The sequence below is a fragment of the Mobula birostris genome, chromosome 3, assembly GCF_030028105.1.
Source record: "Mobula birostris isolate sMobBir1 chromosome 3, sMobBir1.hap1, whole genome shotgun sequence".
Taxonomy (NCBI): domain Eukaryota; kingdom Metazoa; phylum Chordata; class Chondrichthyes; order Myliobatiformes; family Myliobatidae; genus Mobula; species Mobula birostris.
The window spans coordinates 123,084,325-123,098,512 of NC_092372.1; the positions used below are offsets into that span (position 1 = coordinate 123,084,325).

At 46.1% G+C, this 14,188-nt stretch overlaps 1 protein-coding gene across 2 annotated transcripts in view; it reads right to left on the reverse strand.

Moving 5' to 3' along the window:
- The window catches only part of LOC140194690 (uncharacterized), an 81,175-nt gene that overhangs the window by 13,102 nt on the left and 53,885 nt on the right, over positions 1-14,188 (reverse strand). For both annotated transcript variants that reach the window (XM_072251948.1, XM_072251947.1), the window contains 3 exons: positions 13,608-13,763; positions 9,344-9,575; positions 7,518-7,594 (listed from right to left, as the gene is read on the reverse strand). In XM_072251948.1, the coding sequence (XP_072108049.1) occupies positions 7,518-7,594; positions 9,344-9,575; positions 13,608-13,763 (465 nt within the window). The remainder of the gene's footprint in view (positions 1-7,517; positions 7,595-9,343; positions 9,576-13,607; positions 13,764-14,188) is intronic.

Sequence of the window (14,188 nt, forward strand, 5' to 3'; positions counted from 1 at the left end):
GCATAGAGCGAAACTTTGTGGGTAGTACCTCTCCTTAAAATACCGGTGATGTCACTAGATTCTCGAAAAGCAATGGCTAAGGGTTCTAAGGCCAGATCAAAGAGCAAAGGACTCAAAGGCCTTGCCTGGTTCCACGTTGAAGTTTAAATGGTTTGGAATTCTGAAAATTAGAAAGACCCCGAGCAGAGGGAGATAAATAAAGTAATTTGATCCATTGAATGAAATCGGGCCCAAAATTAAATTTTTCTAAGGTTTTAAATAAATAATTCCATTCAACCCCATCGAAAGTCTTCTCAGCGTCTAAGGATATCACTCATTCTGATATCTTCTTAGAAGGAGAATAGATAACATTTAATAAATGACAAATATTAAAGTGGGAATATCGATTTTTAATAAATCCAGACTGATCATCAGAAATGATAGATAGTAAAATATTTTCAATCCTACGAGCCAGAACTTTGGATAGGATTTTAGTATCAACATTAAGTAAGGAGATTGGTCTATATGAAGAGCATTCGGTTGGGTTCTTATTCTTTTTAAGGATAGGCGAAATAGAAGCTTCATAAAAAGATTGTGGCAACCTACCCAGCTTAAAGGAATCCGAAAAGACTGAACATAAATGAGGTATAAGCAGTGAGGAAAAAGCCTTATAAAATTCTCCAGAAAACTTATCAGGATCCAGAGCCTTCCCTGAGTGCAATGAACGTACAGCCTCGGCAATTTCCTCATAAGAAATAGGTTGATCTAACTGTTTTCGGTTATCAATAGAAAGTGTAGGAATGCATAATTGGTCCAAAAAATTATTCACTACAGTATTATCTTTAGGAGGGTCAGAACTATAAAGTTCAGAATAAAATTCTATAAAGGTATCATTTATTTCTAAATGGTCAGTTGTCCTATCACCATTAGCTTTATAAATTTCTTTAATTTGCCGTTTAGCTGTAGAGGTTTTTAATCGTTTTGCCAATAATTTACCTGTTTTGTCTCCATGAATATAAAATAGACTTTTATCTTTTAGGAGTTGAGTTTCAATAGGATATGTTAAAAAAAGGTCATATTTAGTTTTAATTTCAACATGCCTTTTACATAAAGCAGGATCCGGAGCCAAGGCATATTTTCAGTCTAATTGTTTCAACTGATTAGCGAATTCAATTCTTTCTTTATTAGCTTTTTTCTTAACACTTGCAGTATAAGAAACAATTTGTTCTCTAATATAAGCCTTCACAGAGTCAATCTGCGTAGTAGCTTTGAGTGTCCTATGGACTCGAACCCCAAGATCCCTCTGATCCTTCACACGGTTAAGAGTCTTACCATGAATACTATATTCTGCCATCATATTTGACCTATCAAAATGAACCACCTCACACTTATCTGGGTTGAACTCCATCTGCCACTTCTCAGTCCAGTTTTGCATCCTATCAATGTCCCGCTGTAAACGCTGACAGCCCTCCACACTATCCACAACACACCCAACCTTTGCGTCATCAGCAAATTTACTAACTCATCCCTCCACTTCCTCATACAGGTCATTTATAAAAATCACAAAGAGTAGGGATCCCAGAACAGATCCCTGAGGCACACCACTGGTCACTGGTCTATGACCTGTCTACAACCACTCTTTGCCTTCTGGGGGCAAGCCAGTTCTGGACCCACAAAGCAATGTCTCCTTGGATCCCATGCCTCCTTACTTTCTCAAAAAGCCTCGCATGGGGTACCTTAACAAATGCCTTGCTGAAATCCGTATACATTACATCTACTACTCTTCCTTCATCAATGTGTTTAGTCACATCTTCAAAAAATTCAATCAGGCTCGTAAGGCACGACTTGCCTTTGACAAAGCCATGTTAACTATTCCTAATCAGATTATACCTCTCCAAATGTTCATAAACCCTGCCTCTCATCTTCTCCATCAACTTACCAACCACTGAAGTAAGACTCACTGGTCTATAATTTTCTGGGCTATCCCTACTCCCTTTCTTGAATAGAGGAACAACATCCACAACCCTCCAATCCTCCAGAACCTCTCCTGTCTTCATTGATGATGCAAAGATCATTGCCAGAGGCTCAGGAATCTCCTCCCTCGCTTCCCACAGTAGCCTGGGGTACATGCCATCCGGTCCCGGTGACTTATCCAACTTGATGCTTTCCAAAAGCTCCAGCACATCCTCTTTCTTAATATCTACATTCTCAAGCTTTTCAGTTCACTGCAAGTCATCCCAACAGTCGCCAAGATCCTTTTCTGTAGTGAATACTGAAGCAAAGTATTCATTATCGGCTATTTCCTCCGGTTCCATACACACTTTCCACTGTCACACTTGATTGGTCATATTCTCTCACATCTTATCCTCTTGCTCTTCACATACTTGTAGGATGCCTTGGGGTTTTCCTTAATCCTGTCTGCCAAGGCCTTCTCATGGACCCTTCTGGCTCTCCTAATTTCATTCTAAAGCTCCTTCCTGCTAGCCTCATAACCTTCTAAATTCCTATCATTACCTAGTTTTTTGAACCTTTCGTAAGCTTTTCTTTTCTTCTTGGCTAGATTTACAACAGCCTTTGTACACCACGGATCTTGTATCTAACCATCCTTTCCATGTCTCATTGGAACGTACCTATGCAGAACTCCACGCAAATATCCCCTGAACATTTGCCACATTTCTTCGGTACGTTTCCCTGAGAACATCTGTTTCCAATTTATGGTTCCAAGTTCCTGCCTGATAGCCTGATATTTCCCCTTACTCCAATTAAACACTTTCCTAACTTGTCTGTTTCTATTCCTCTCCAATGCTATGGTAAAGGAGATAGAATTGTGATCACGATCTCCAAAATGCTCTCCCACTGAGAGACCTGACACCTGACCAGGTTCATTTCCCAATACCAAATCAAGTACAGCCTCTCCTCTTGTAGGCTTATCTACATATTGTGTCAAGTAAACCTTCCTGAACACACCTACCAAACTCTACCCCATCTAAACCCCTCACTCTAGGGAGATGTCAATCAATATTTGGGAAATTAAAATCTCTCACCACAATAATAACCCTGTTATTATTACTCCTTTCCAGAATCTGTCACCCTGTCTTCTCCTTGATGTCCCTGTTACTACTGGGTGATCTATAAAAAGCACCCAGTAGAGTTATTGACCCCCCCCATTCCTAACTTCCAACCACAGAGACTCCGTAGACAACCCCTCCATGACTTCCTTCTGTTCTGCAGCCGTGACACTATCTCTGATCAACAGTGCCACGCCCTCACCTCTTTTGCCTTCCTCCCTGTCCTTTCTGAAACATCTAAAACCCAGCACTTGAAGTAGCCATTCCTGCCCCTGAGCCATCCAAGTCTCTGTAATGGCCACAACATCATAGCTCCAAGTGCTGATCCATGCTCTAAGCTCATCCACTTTGTTCGTGATACTCCTTGCATTAAAATAGACACATCTCAGACCAACGGACTGAGCACGTCCCTCCTCTGTCACCTGCCTATCCTCCCTCCCGCACTGTCTCCAAACTTTCTTTGTGAGCCAACCTCCCTTTCCTCCGTCACTTCGGATCGGTTCCCACCTGAGGAGGCTGCTCCTCACCTTTCGGCTGCATTTTAGCCCCACCCTCTTTATCTTCGGTCCCATCCAGTAAGGGGAGGGCAGGGAGGAAGGGGATGTCCTAGTTAACCTGTTGCTGGTGTTGACTAAGGTAGCTATCTGTGGGTCCTAAAGACGGGTACTGCAGCACTCGGACCAGCTGACTGCCTGGCAATACTCAAGGGGTATGCTCGTGCCCGGGTAGATGTGGATAAAGAGTAACATAGAGGTGTTCTGGGATTGTTGGGCACCGTGGAAGATAAATACCGTCCTCAATGAGAAGGTGATGTTTTAGTTCGGTCTGTGTCAATTGTGAATTGTCTAATTTTTGTTTGTAATGTGATTGTACTGTAATGGTTTGAATTTATAATAAATATATTTTTGTAAACAAAGCACTGGGATTGTAAAATGCCTTTCACCCATTTACAGTACCAGTTTTATTTCTTTAACACCACTCTGAGGGCCATGAAGTGGAATGTGCTGCCCCCTGCTGCCAGGATGGATAATGACCCTGGAGAGTCTGCACCCACTGAACAACCCAGCTTGGATTAATAGGTCATGGGAAAGAAACTGGAAGTTAGGCCCGTCAGTTCTCTGTTATACACCCAGTTACACTAACCCTACATTAACCCCAAACTCTGCCACGGACGGTCCCAAGCCCGGCTGTGAAAGGAGGAAGATAAGGCATGGGGTTAGCAGTCCTATCTTGTAAAAAACCCAGAGCTACAGAAACTCCAAAGGCTTCATCCCTGGGATTGGAAGGATCTTTACCTCGAAGACGTATGAAGTTGTGCGGTGAAAGTCGCAAGCCTGTGGAAGCCACAGAGCTGATTAACCTTCTAACATCCAGGACCAAACGAAGGAAAAGAAGATGGCATTAGCCAAGTACCAACAGCAGCAGGCAAGCGCTAATGTGCAATCTCCAGGGAAAGCGGAAGAAAGGATGGCAAAAGTACGCTGGTGACGCGACCTTGAAGCTAACATCAGGAAGACGGGCTACACCTGGGGACAATGAGAAAGGCTGACCAAGACAGGGGTCTCTGGTGTGCTGCTGTCAGCAGAGTCCTCTGACCCGGTTACCTGTGTTAATCCCTCACTCTTCCCCCCTCCCAACGGGAAAAAATACAAACGACTGAAATCACGTACCGCTAGGCTCAAGGAAAACTTCAACCCCATGTTATAAAGCTACTAAACAGTTCCTTAACTATGTGCAGATAGACCTTTGACCTCACAATCCACCTTGTTCTGATCTTAGAGGCGGTTGAAGGTCAGCACAACATTGTGGGCTGAATGGCCTCTACTGTGCTATGCACTGTGGCCTGTCCTCCGAGCAAAATCCCATTCATCAGCAATGTCAGCGGTGCGTGGGGTTGAGGTGATAGAGGGGTGAGGTAGCAAGGAAGAGAGGGGGTCAGGTGAGTTTCAGAAGAATCAGGGGAGAACTATTAAAACCTACCTAATATTGAAAGATCTAGATAGAGTGGATGTGGAGAGGATGCTTCCCATAGTGGGGAGTCTAGGACCAGAGGGCTCCGTCCCAGAATAGAAGCAAAAACCCAAGTTATTCTACAGATACTGGAATTTCAGTCCTTTTCCTCTTCCACCTATCAGCTCCCAGCTTCCACTTCATCCCCCTCACCTCCCTCTGGTGTCCCTTCTCCTTCCCCTTGGTCTGCGCTCCTCTCCTATCAGATTCCTTCCTCTTCAGCCCTTCACCTTTTCCAGCTATCATCCTCCTCTCCCCCACCCACCCACCTTCTCCCTCACCTGGTCTCACCTATCACCCATCAGCCATCAGCTTCTACTCTCCCTCTCCCTCCTACTTTCTTATTCTGGCTTCGCCCCCCTTCCTTTCTCGTCCTAACGAAGGGTCACGGCCCAGAAGGTTGCCTGTTTATTCCCCTCCATAGATGCTGAGTTCCTTCAGCATTGTGTGTGATTTCCAGCATGTTTAAAAAGCTTATCTTTCTTTTCTTAACTCATTCATTTAAATTCCGATGAACACAGGCCCAGACTATCCAGCCTCTCTTCACAGGGCTCCTTCTTATCCCGGGAAGCCTTGGGACCACCCCACCAGGCCATTCAGCCCCTCTAATACACCCTATCATTCAATAAGCTGGTGGCTGACCTGTTACGCCAGAGTTGCTCATATCCCTGGTTTCCACTACTATTGACCCTTAACCGTGTTGATGAGCAGAGGGATCTCGGGGTCCAAGTGAAAGTGGCTACACAGGTTGATAAGGTGGCGAAGAAGGCAAATGGCATGCTTGCATTTATCAGTCGAGGCACTGAGCTCCAAAGTCGGGAAGTTACAAAACTCTATTTGGGCTGCATCTGAACTGTGGCATACAGTTCTGGTCGCCCCACTATAGGAAGGATGATGAGGCTTCGGAGAGGGGCAAAAGAGGTTCACCAGGATGCTGCCTGGTTTAGAGGGCATGAGCTGTAACGAGAGGCTGGACGACCTTGTGTTGATTCCTCTGGAGTGGTGGAGGCTGAGGAGAGATCTGATAGAGGATTATAAGATTCTGAGAGGCATAGACAGGGTAGATAGAGAGTATCTTCTTCCCCAGGACTGAAATATCTAATACCAGAGGGCAATCTTTTAAGGTGAGAGGGGGTAATTTCAAAGGAGATGTGAGGGCAAAGTTGTTTTACATGCAGGGTTGTGGGCGACTGGAATGTGGTCCCTGGGGGGGTGGTAGAGGCAGATACATTAGAGACTGTTAGATAGGCACATGACTGTGAGGAAAATGGATGGATATGGACGTTATGTAGCAGAGAGGATTAGCTTAGCTAGCCATTTCTAATTTAATTGGTTCTGCATGACATTGTGGGTGAAGGGCCTGTTTCTGTGATGTATTGGTCGATGTTAAATTTTGGAAAATCACTCTCTCTTCCCTGTATTATTTCAGGCATGGTGCGGGAGTCAGGGACAAGAACAAAGGATGGGCTGGGCGGAGCAGGCGTGAGAGCCGGCAGAGCGTAGGAGGAGAGTGGGCTGAGGCAAGGGTCAGGAGGGAAGGTGTAGGTGAGGGAAAGGTGTGGGGGGGGGGAGGATGGTGTGAGGATCACATTCTTGCTGAGGCTTTATCACCCATTGATCAGACTGCACTTGGAGTAACATGAACAGCTTAGGGCCCCTGGTCCAAGAGAAGAGTGTTGGCATTGAAGTATGTCCAGAGGAGATTCATGAGAATGAGTCCACAACTGGAAGGGTGAGCACACGAGCAGCATTTGGGCCTCTACTCACTGGAGCTTAGAAGAATGAGGGGGGATCTCATTGAAACCTATCAAATATTGAAAGGGCTAGATAGAGTGGACGTGGAGAGGATATTTCCAACAGTGGGAGGGTCTTGGACCAGAGGGCACAGCTGCAGAGTAGAGGGTTTTCCATTTAGAACAGAGACGAGGAGGAATTTCTTCCTCAGAATAGAGGGATGTTCATTTAGAACAGAGACGAGGAGGAATTTCGACGGCCAGAAGGTGGAGAATCTGTGGAATTCATTGCCACAGGTGGCCGTGGAGGCCACGGTGTTGGGTACATTTAAAGCAGAGGTTGATAGGTTCTCGATTAATCAGGGCACCAAAGGTTACGGGGAGAAGCCAGGAGAATGGTGTTGAGAAAATTAATAACTCTGCCATGATTGAATGACGGAGCAGACTAGACGGGCCGAATGGCCTCATTCTGCTCCTGTGTTTTGTGTCTTGCGGATCAGATCTGAAAGAATAGTGACAGTGCTGTCCTCTGGTGTTGGCACCAGCTCACTGAGGACTCCCTGCTTCTTCACAACCCCTCCACTGGTTGTATCCACCAAGCCCTCCCCAGTCCCACGCTCTCCCTTAGACGTCCCTCAGATTTTAGTGTCCCGGTAGATCCAACTCTGCAGAGGTCTGGGAGTTGGACTAATCCCATTCACCCTGTTGATCACATCGGCAAGCCTACCTGTGCTGGTAGTAAGTGGCTCCGACCACTGGCTGAAGAAGACTGGAGTCCCATTGCCCATAAGCACGTAGCGAACCCTGAGATCCACAAAACAACAATGAACGTCATTCCTCCACTTCTACTGGAAAACCTTATCCTTTTATTCACGTGCATGCACCCTTACACACACACACACACACACACACACACACACACACACACACCAGCTACTGGCTGGACATACTCCCAGAACGTGATTTGGTTGTAAAGTTATTACAATGCCAGAGATCCGGTTTGAATTCTTACTGCTGCTTGTAAGGAGTTTATATGTTGTTCATAAGACCACAAGACCATAAGACATACTGTAGGGGCAGAATTATATTTAATATTCCATCGTTCCATCATGGCTGATTTATTATCACTCTGAATCCCATTCTCCTGCCCTCACAGTCCCTGTGACCATGTGGGTTTCCTCCAGGGGATTTGCTCCGACATTCCCAAGACGTACCAGTTAGTAGGTTAATAGGTCACTTTCTATGGCTCATGTTCTCAATATTCATTATTATTTACTTATTTATACTTGTATTTGTGCAGTTTGTTGCTCTTTGCACCTTGGTTATGTGTCCGTCTTTCTGTGTAGTTTTAATTGTGTTTCTTTGCCTATGGTGAATGCCTGCAAGAAAATGAATCTCAGCATATTTTATGGTGATATATATGTAGTTTGACAATAAATTTACTTTGAACGTGGGTGCAATTCAGTAGCTTGGGCCAATTACTGTGCTGCATCTCCAAACTCAATTGTTAAAATCTAAGAACTCCAGTCCATGGTTATAACGATTGCAATGAATCACAGAATACCATGAATTTGGTGATTATAATCTCTGCTTCATTCAGTATTCCGTATTCCTGATCCTGTTGGCATGTCGACTTCCCTTCTGCTGATTCTTCAACCCCTTCGTTTGCCTTCTGAACATAGAACAGTACAGCAGAAGGCCAGGTCCTTCAGCCCACAGTGTTGTGCCGAACCAATTAAACTAATTTAAAATCATCCCTTCTGCCTAGTCACCGTGGACTCTCCTGGGACAAATGTTTGGTGTAGACATTTTTCTCATGATTCCAAGACCCCGTTGGAGATTAATGATACACAGTACTGTAACTTCATTAGTGAGAGTGGTGCCCCACACAGACTTCCAATCTGCTCCTTGTAAGGCATGAAAATGCCCGACGCAGGCCTCTCATGGTCTGAGTCGACGTTCCCTCCACCCCCCTCCTCCCTCCCCTTCCCTCTGGGGAATGACTGCCTCCAATTGAGGATTCCACTTCTGCCCTATCACACTGGAAATGCTGACTCTGTCCTCAGTCAGTTCACTGGACAGCTCAGCAGACTCCATTCTCAAGAGGAGATGATCTGCCCCAGAGTGCAGGCATTTAGAGAATACGCACTTCTCTTGGTAGACATCTCCCTGACAGCACCTACACTACATACCCGGAGGGTTCCTGCCATTTCATGCTGCTATTCTCCCTCCCCTTAAGCTCCCTTTGACCTTCTGGGAGATCTCCCCCACCCATCTCCCAACTATTGTTTCAGTAGCAACACCCCCCAGTGGATGGAAGAGTGTTTTGTTCTTTTAACCCTCTGGGAGCATTCCCCAGATCTCCTACCCCGCAAAGCAGTATCTGTTAATTTTGTAGCAACACTTGCCAGTGGACAGAAGAGTCATTCTTTTCTCTTTAAGAGCTAAATCTTTTTGCACTGTACGGCAACACGTCAGGCAATGTCAAAGGCCCCATGGAGTTCCTTTGAATGTTGGCATTGCCCGCATATGCCCAGCAACCGTTCTGCCTACCTGTAGGTTGTGTTGCTGTGGAGCGGCCCGTTGCATGCCCGGGCTGGAGGGCACGCCTCCCCACCTCCGAGCTGGAATATTCCGAGGCTGCTAAGGGGGTCTGGGAGCACTGGGGAAAGGTGGCACCAGCGATGACAGTGGGCTACGTAGACCCCACTCCCGCCGACATCTGTCTGTCCGTGCGTGGCATCCTGGGCATCAGGGACATCCTCAGGGGCTAGACCCATGCCGGCTGGAAGAAACAGATATCACACATCAGGAAGGGGGGGTGGGTAGGTGGAAGGGTGGAAGCTGTGGCAAAGGAAAGACCATTTTTAATAAACAAAAAAAACTTTACTTATAATTAAAATATTTATAAAAACAAACTGTAAATACAGTTTGGGCTATGGGTAAACCTAGGTAACCCTAGGTAATTTCTAAAGTAAGTACATTGTTCAGCACAGCATTATGGGCCAAAAGTTCTGTATTGTCCTGTAGGTTTTCTATGTTTCTATGCTTCTATGTATTTAGGAAAGGTCTTACAATAGTTTCAAAGGTGGGCTGGAGGTCCTGTCTTGTACTGTAATTGTCTGTGTTCTGTATCTGATGTTCTCTATTCTATATCCAATGTTCTATGCTAATCCAGACAAGAGAGGTCTTTGAAGAGCATAGCTCCCTTTTGCACATTAAAGGGTCCAGAGACATTTGGTTTAGCCAGCGAGATTAAAGAGGTTAAAAATTAGCTTTACTTGTCACATGTACATCAAAACATGCAGTGAAATATATTGTTTGTGTCAGTGAACACCTCAGTCTGTGAATGAGCCGGGCACAGACCTCAAGTGTTGCCCCACTTTCATAGCAGGCTCACAATCCTGTAATGTGGGAGGAAAGCAGAGCACCCGGGGGAAATCCATGCAGTCGTGGGGAGAACGTACAAACTCCTCACAGACAGGGCAGTTGGCCGGGTAGAGTTGCACGAGCTGATACAAAACTCTATCATCCCCAAGACAAAGATAAAGATAAGACAAGACAAGGCATGGATGCTAATGAGGAATGCAAGACGCACACTAACTATTGGTCAATTAGTTTATTACCTCGAAGATATCATTGGCTATTAACTTGTACCTTCTAGTGTCTATCAACACCCGTAGTACCATAGAGTGACTGGTGATTTATTGTGCAAATAAGGAAATCCACAGTAGCTAAACATTTAGTGTGACATGACTACAGCTCAGGGGTCGGAGTTCAGGGTTCAGTTCCAATGCCATCTGTAAGGAGTTTGCACGTTCTCCCAAGACCACGTGGGTTTACTCAGACTCCGAGTGCTCCAGTTCCTCCCACAGCCCAAAGATGTACCGATTAGTTGGCTAATCGGTCATTGTAAATTGTCCTAACATTAGGCTAGGGTTAAGTAGGTAGATTGTTGGGTGGAGTGGACTTGTTGGGCGGGAAGAGCCTGTTCTGCTCAGTAACTCTAAATCAAAGATTTCAAAGGTTTGGAAGGTATATTTAATGTCAGAGAAATGTATACAATTTACATCCTGAAATTCTTTTTCTTCACAGCCATCCAAAAAAACAGAAAGGTGCCCCAAAGAATGAATGAAAGTTAGATGTTAGAACCCCAAAGCCCCCCCAACTCTCCCCACTCACGCAGCAGCAAAGCAACGATCCCCCTCCCCCACCAGCAAAATGCATCAGAACCCTCCACCAGGCACTCAATGGTGCAGTAAAGCATCAATAAAGACACAGACTTGCAGTACCCCAAAGACTACTCATTCACTCGGTAATTCGACATACCACAGGCTCTCTCTCTCCCTAATAAGAGGAAAAGAGGTGTCTCCATTTTCAGTGAGAGGGGAGACTTAACAAACAACTCACTGATTTACGATGTTAAAAGTCCATTGCATCGCTTTTTCCGAGCTCTGTGCCCAAAGAACTCGGGTCTCTGCCACACAACCGAGATCTTCCATCTCCCACAACACAATGATTTCCTGCAAAGGCACTGACCTCGAGTCCGCCCGTCTCCAGAGCCAAATAAATAAATTTGACCAGATACAAGGTTACCAATTGGTCAATATCTGTATCCGACAAATCATTTCTGTATAGAATTGGCAAATTTAAATGCACAAGCTTTCCCCGATCCTCTCCGGTACTCCCAGGGTTTTGTGACCCTCTGCTTAGTTAATTCCAAAGGTAATTCCGGAGGGAGGGGGCCAGGGAAGGAAAGTTGGTGCAGGAGTCCTGGTGGGAGAGGGGATGGAGTGTTTTGTCTGCTGTCAATCTATGGGGCACCAGTGCAATGTCATTACTGCACCAGTGATCGGTGTTGAATTCCCGCTACTGTTTGTAAAGAGTTCGTATGTTCTCTCCGTGACTGCATGGTTTTCTCCTAGGTGCCACCGCTCCCTCCTCCATTCCAAGATGAACAGGTTGGGGTTAGCGAGTTATGGGAACAGGTTAGGGTTAGCGAGTTATGGGCTTGCTACGTCGGCACCAGAGGTGTCATGGCACTTGGGCACAGGTTAGGGTTAGTGAGTTATGGGCACAGGTTAGGGTTAGCGAGCTATGGGCACAGGTTAGGGTTAGCGAGATATGGGTACAGGTTAGGGTTAGCGAGTTATGGGCACAGGTTAGGGTTAGCGAGTTATGGGCACAGGTTAGGGTTAGCGAGTTATGGGCTTGCTACGTCGGCACCAGAGGTGTCATGGCACTTGGGCACAGGTTAGGGTTAGTGAATTATGGGCACAGGTTAGGGTTAGTGAGTTATGGGTACAGGTTAGGGTTAGCGAGCTATGGGCACAGGTTAGGGTTAGCGAGATATGGGTACAGGTTAGGGTTAGCGAGTTATGGGTACAGGTTAGGGTTAGCGAGTTATGGGCACAGGTTAGGTTTAGCGAGTTATGGGCACAGGTTAGGGTTAGCGAGTTATGGGCTTGCTACGTCAGCACCAGAAGTGTCATGGCAGTTGGGCGCTGCCCCCAGCACGATCCTCGGACTGGGATTTTCGTTGGCGCAAATGCCACATTTTACTCGAGGCACAGTTCATTCGGTATGAACATCACTTCCAGTACATAAGCTGTTATTTGTTTCATTGTGGAGTAGGCCCTGCCAAACCTTTGAGCCACACTGCCTCAATAACCTCACAGGACCATTTACGATGAGCTATTAACCCACTAACTGGTACGTCTCTGGACTGTGGGAGGAAATCGGAGTGCCTTGGGGAAACGCACTGGGAGGATATACCTGCACTCACACTTTACAGAGCGGTGCTGGAACTGAACCTCAAAGCCTGGAATACCCCGAGCAGCAATAGCGTCTCACTAACCGCCACCTTACCGTGGCTTATTCTGATCTGAAGCACACGAAGGACAGATGTCCATCTTCATCCATTCTTTACTTACCCTTGAAACAGCAACATCTAAGTTGTTGCTAATATTGGCAAACACTTGTTAGACATATTTTGAAGGAAGTATTACTTTATTTAGTTATAATAACAGTCCTTTCTGATCGTTTAGGCCATGCTGTCTGCAACCCATTGATTTAACAGTGGCCTAATCACAGGACAATTTACAATAACCTAGACTGAGGGAGGAAACCAGAGCCCTCGGAAGAAACCCAGGCATCCCATGGGGAGGACGTACCTACTCCTTAAATAGGACTCTGGGACTGAAAACTGAACTTTGACGCCCCAAGCTGTAATAGCATCATGCTAACCGCTACGTCTGTCTAGCACTGTTATCTTTCAATTTATCTTAGCGCCACGTGTTTACAAAGTACAGATATGGAGGGTTATATGTGTGTTACCTTCATTCACACCTGCTGTTCAAGGTCAGCTTATTGTCATTCAGCCGCACCCATGTATACTGCCAAACGAAACAGTGTTCCTCCACCCCAAGGTGCACAACACAGTACTGATAACTCACACACATATCACATCAGGTAATATAACCACAAATAATGCGTTGTAAGAACAATTGACAATGTTAGTATATGCAGGCACACGATGATTCTGTGTTGAATTTAATACATAGTTTACTTAATTCTAGACAGTTTCACAAAAAAAGAGATCACATTAAAAACTGAAAGAAAGCTTCCAGCTCAGGTGATTTTTGAGAAGTTATCTGCGTCCACACACTCAGTGAGGCAGCACTGTTCGATGCTTCGATGTACGTGTGACAAATAACACTGATCTTTACAACCTTTCTGTTCTCATCTTGTTCCCCTCCTTCTCCCTTGCAGGGCCGATGGGCACTCCCACAGGCAACCCATCCTGAGCCGTTCCTACCTGCACCCTCCACCGTCAGCACCCACACTGTAAGGGTCTGTCCGAGCAGCAACGCAATCCGATCTAGAAGTAGGCTGGGTGGGAGCTGGATCAGGAGAGAGCGGGATCGGATGTTGTACCTCAGCTCACTGGCCAGCACTGGAGTCAGAGATGGTGCTGAAAGACAGGGAGAGAGGGAGAGGGGTAGGGGGGGGAAAGAGAGAGGGAGAGAGGGAGAGGGGCAGGGGGGAAGAGAGAGGGAGAGGGGAGAGAGGGAGAGGGGCAGAGATGGAGAGAGGTAGAGAGGGAGAGAGGGAGAGAGGGAAAGAGGGAGAGAGGGAGAGGGGTAGGGGAGAGAGAGAGGGGGAGATGGAGGGGGGGAGGGAGGGAGCAGAGAGGGAGGGAGAGAGAGCACAGTCAGTAATAGTTTCCACCGATCTTTCACCCCATCTCCCCACTCCACAATCCACCATCCCACCATCTATCTTCTACATAGAAAATCACATCACAGTACAGGCCCTTCGGCCCACAATGTTGTGCTGACCTTTTAACCTAATCCAAGATCAATCTAACTTTTTCCTCCCACATAACCCTCCATTCTT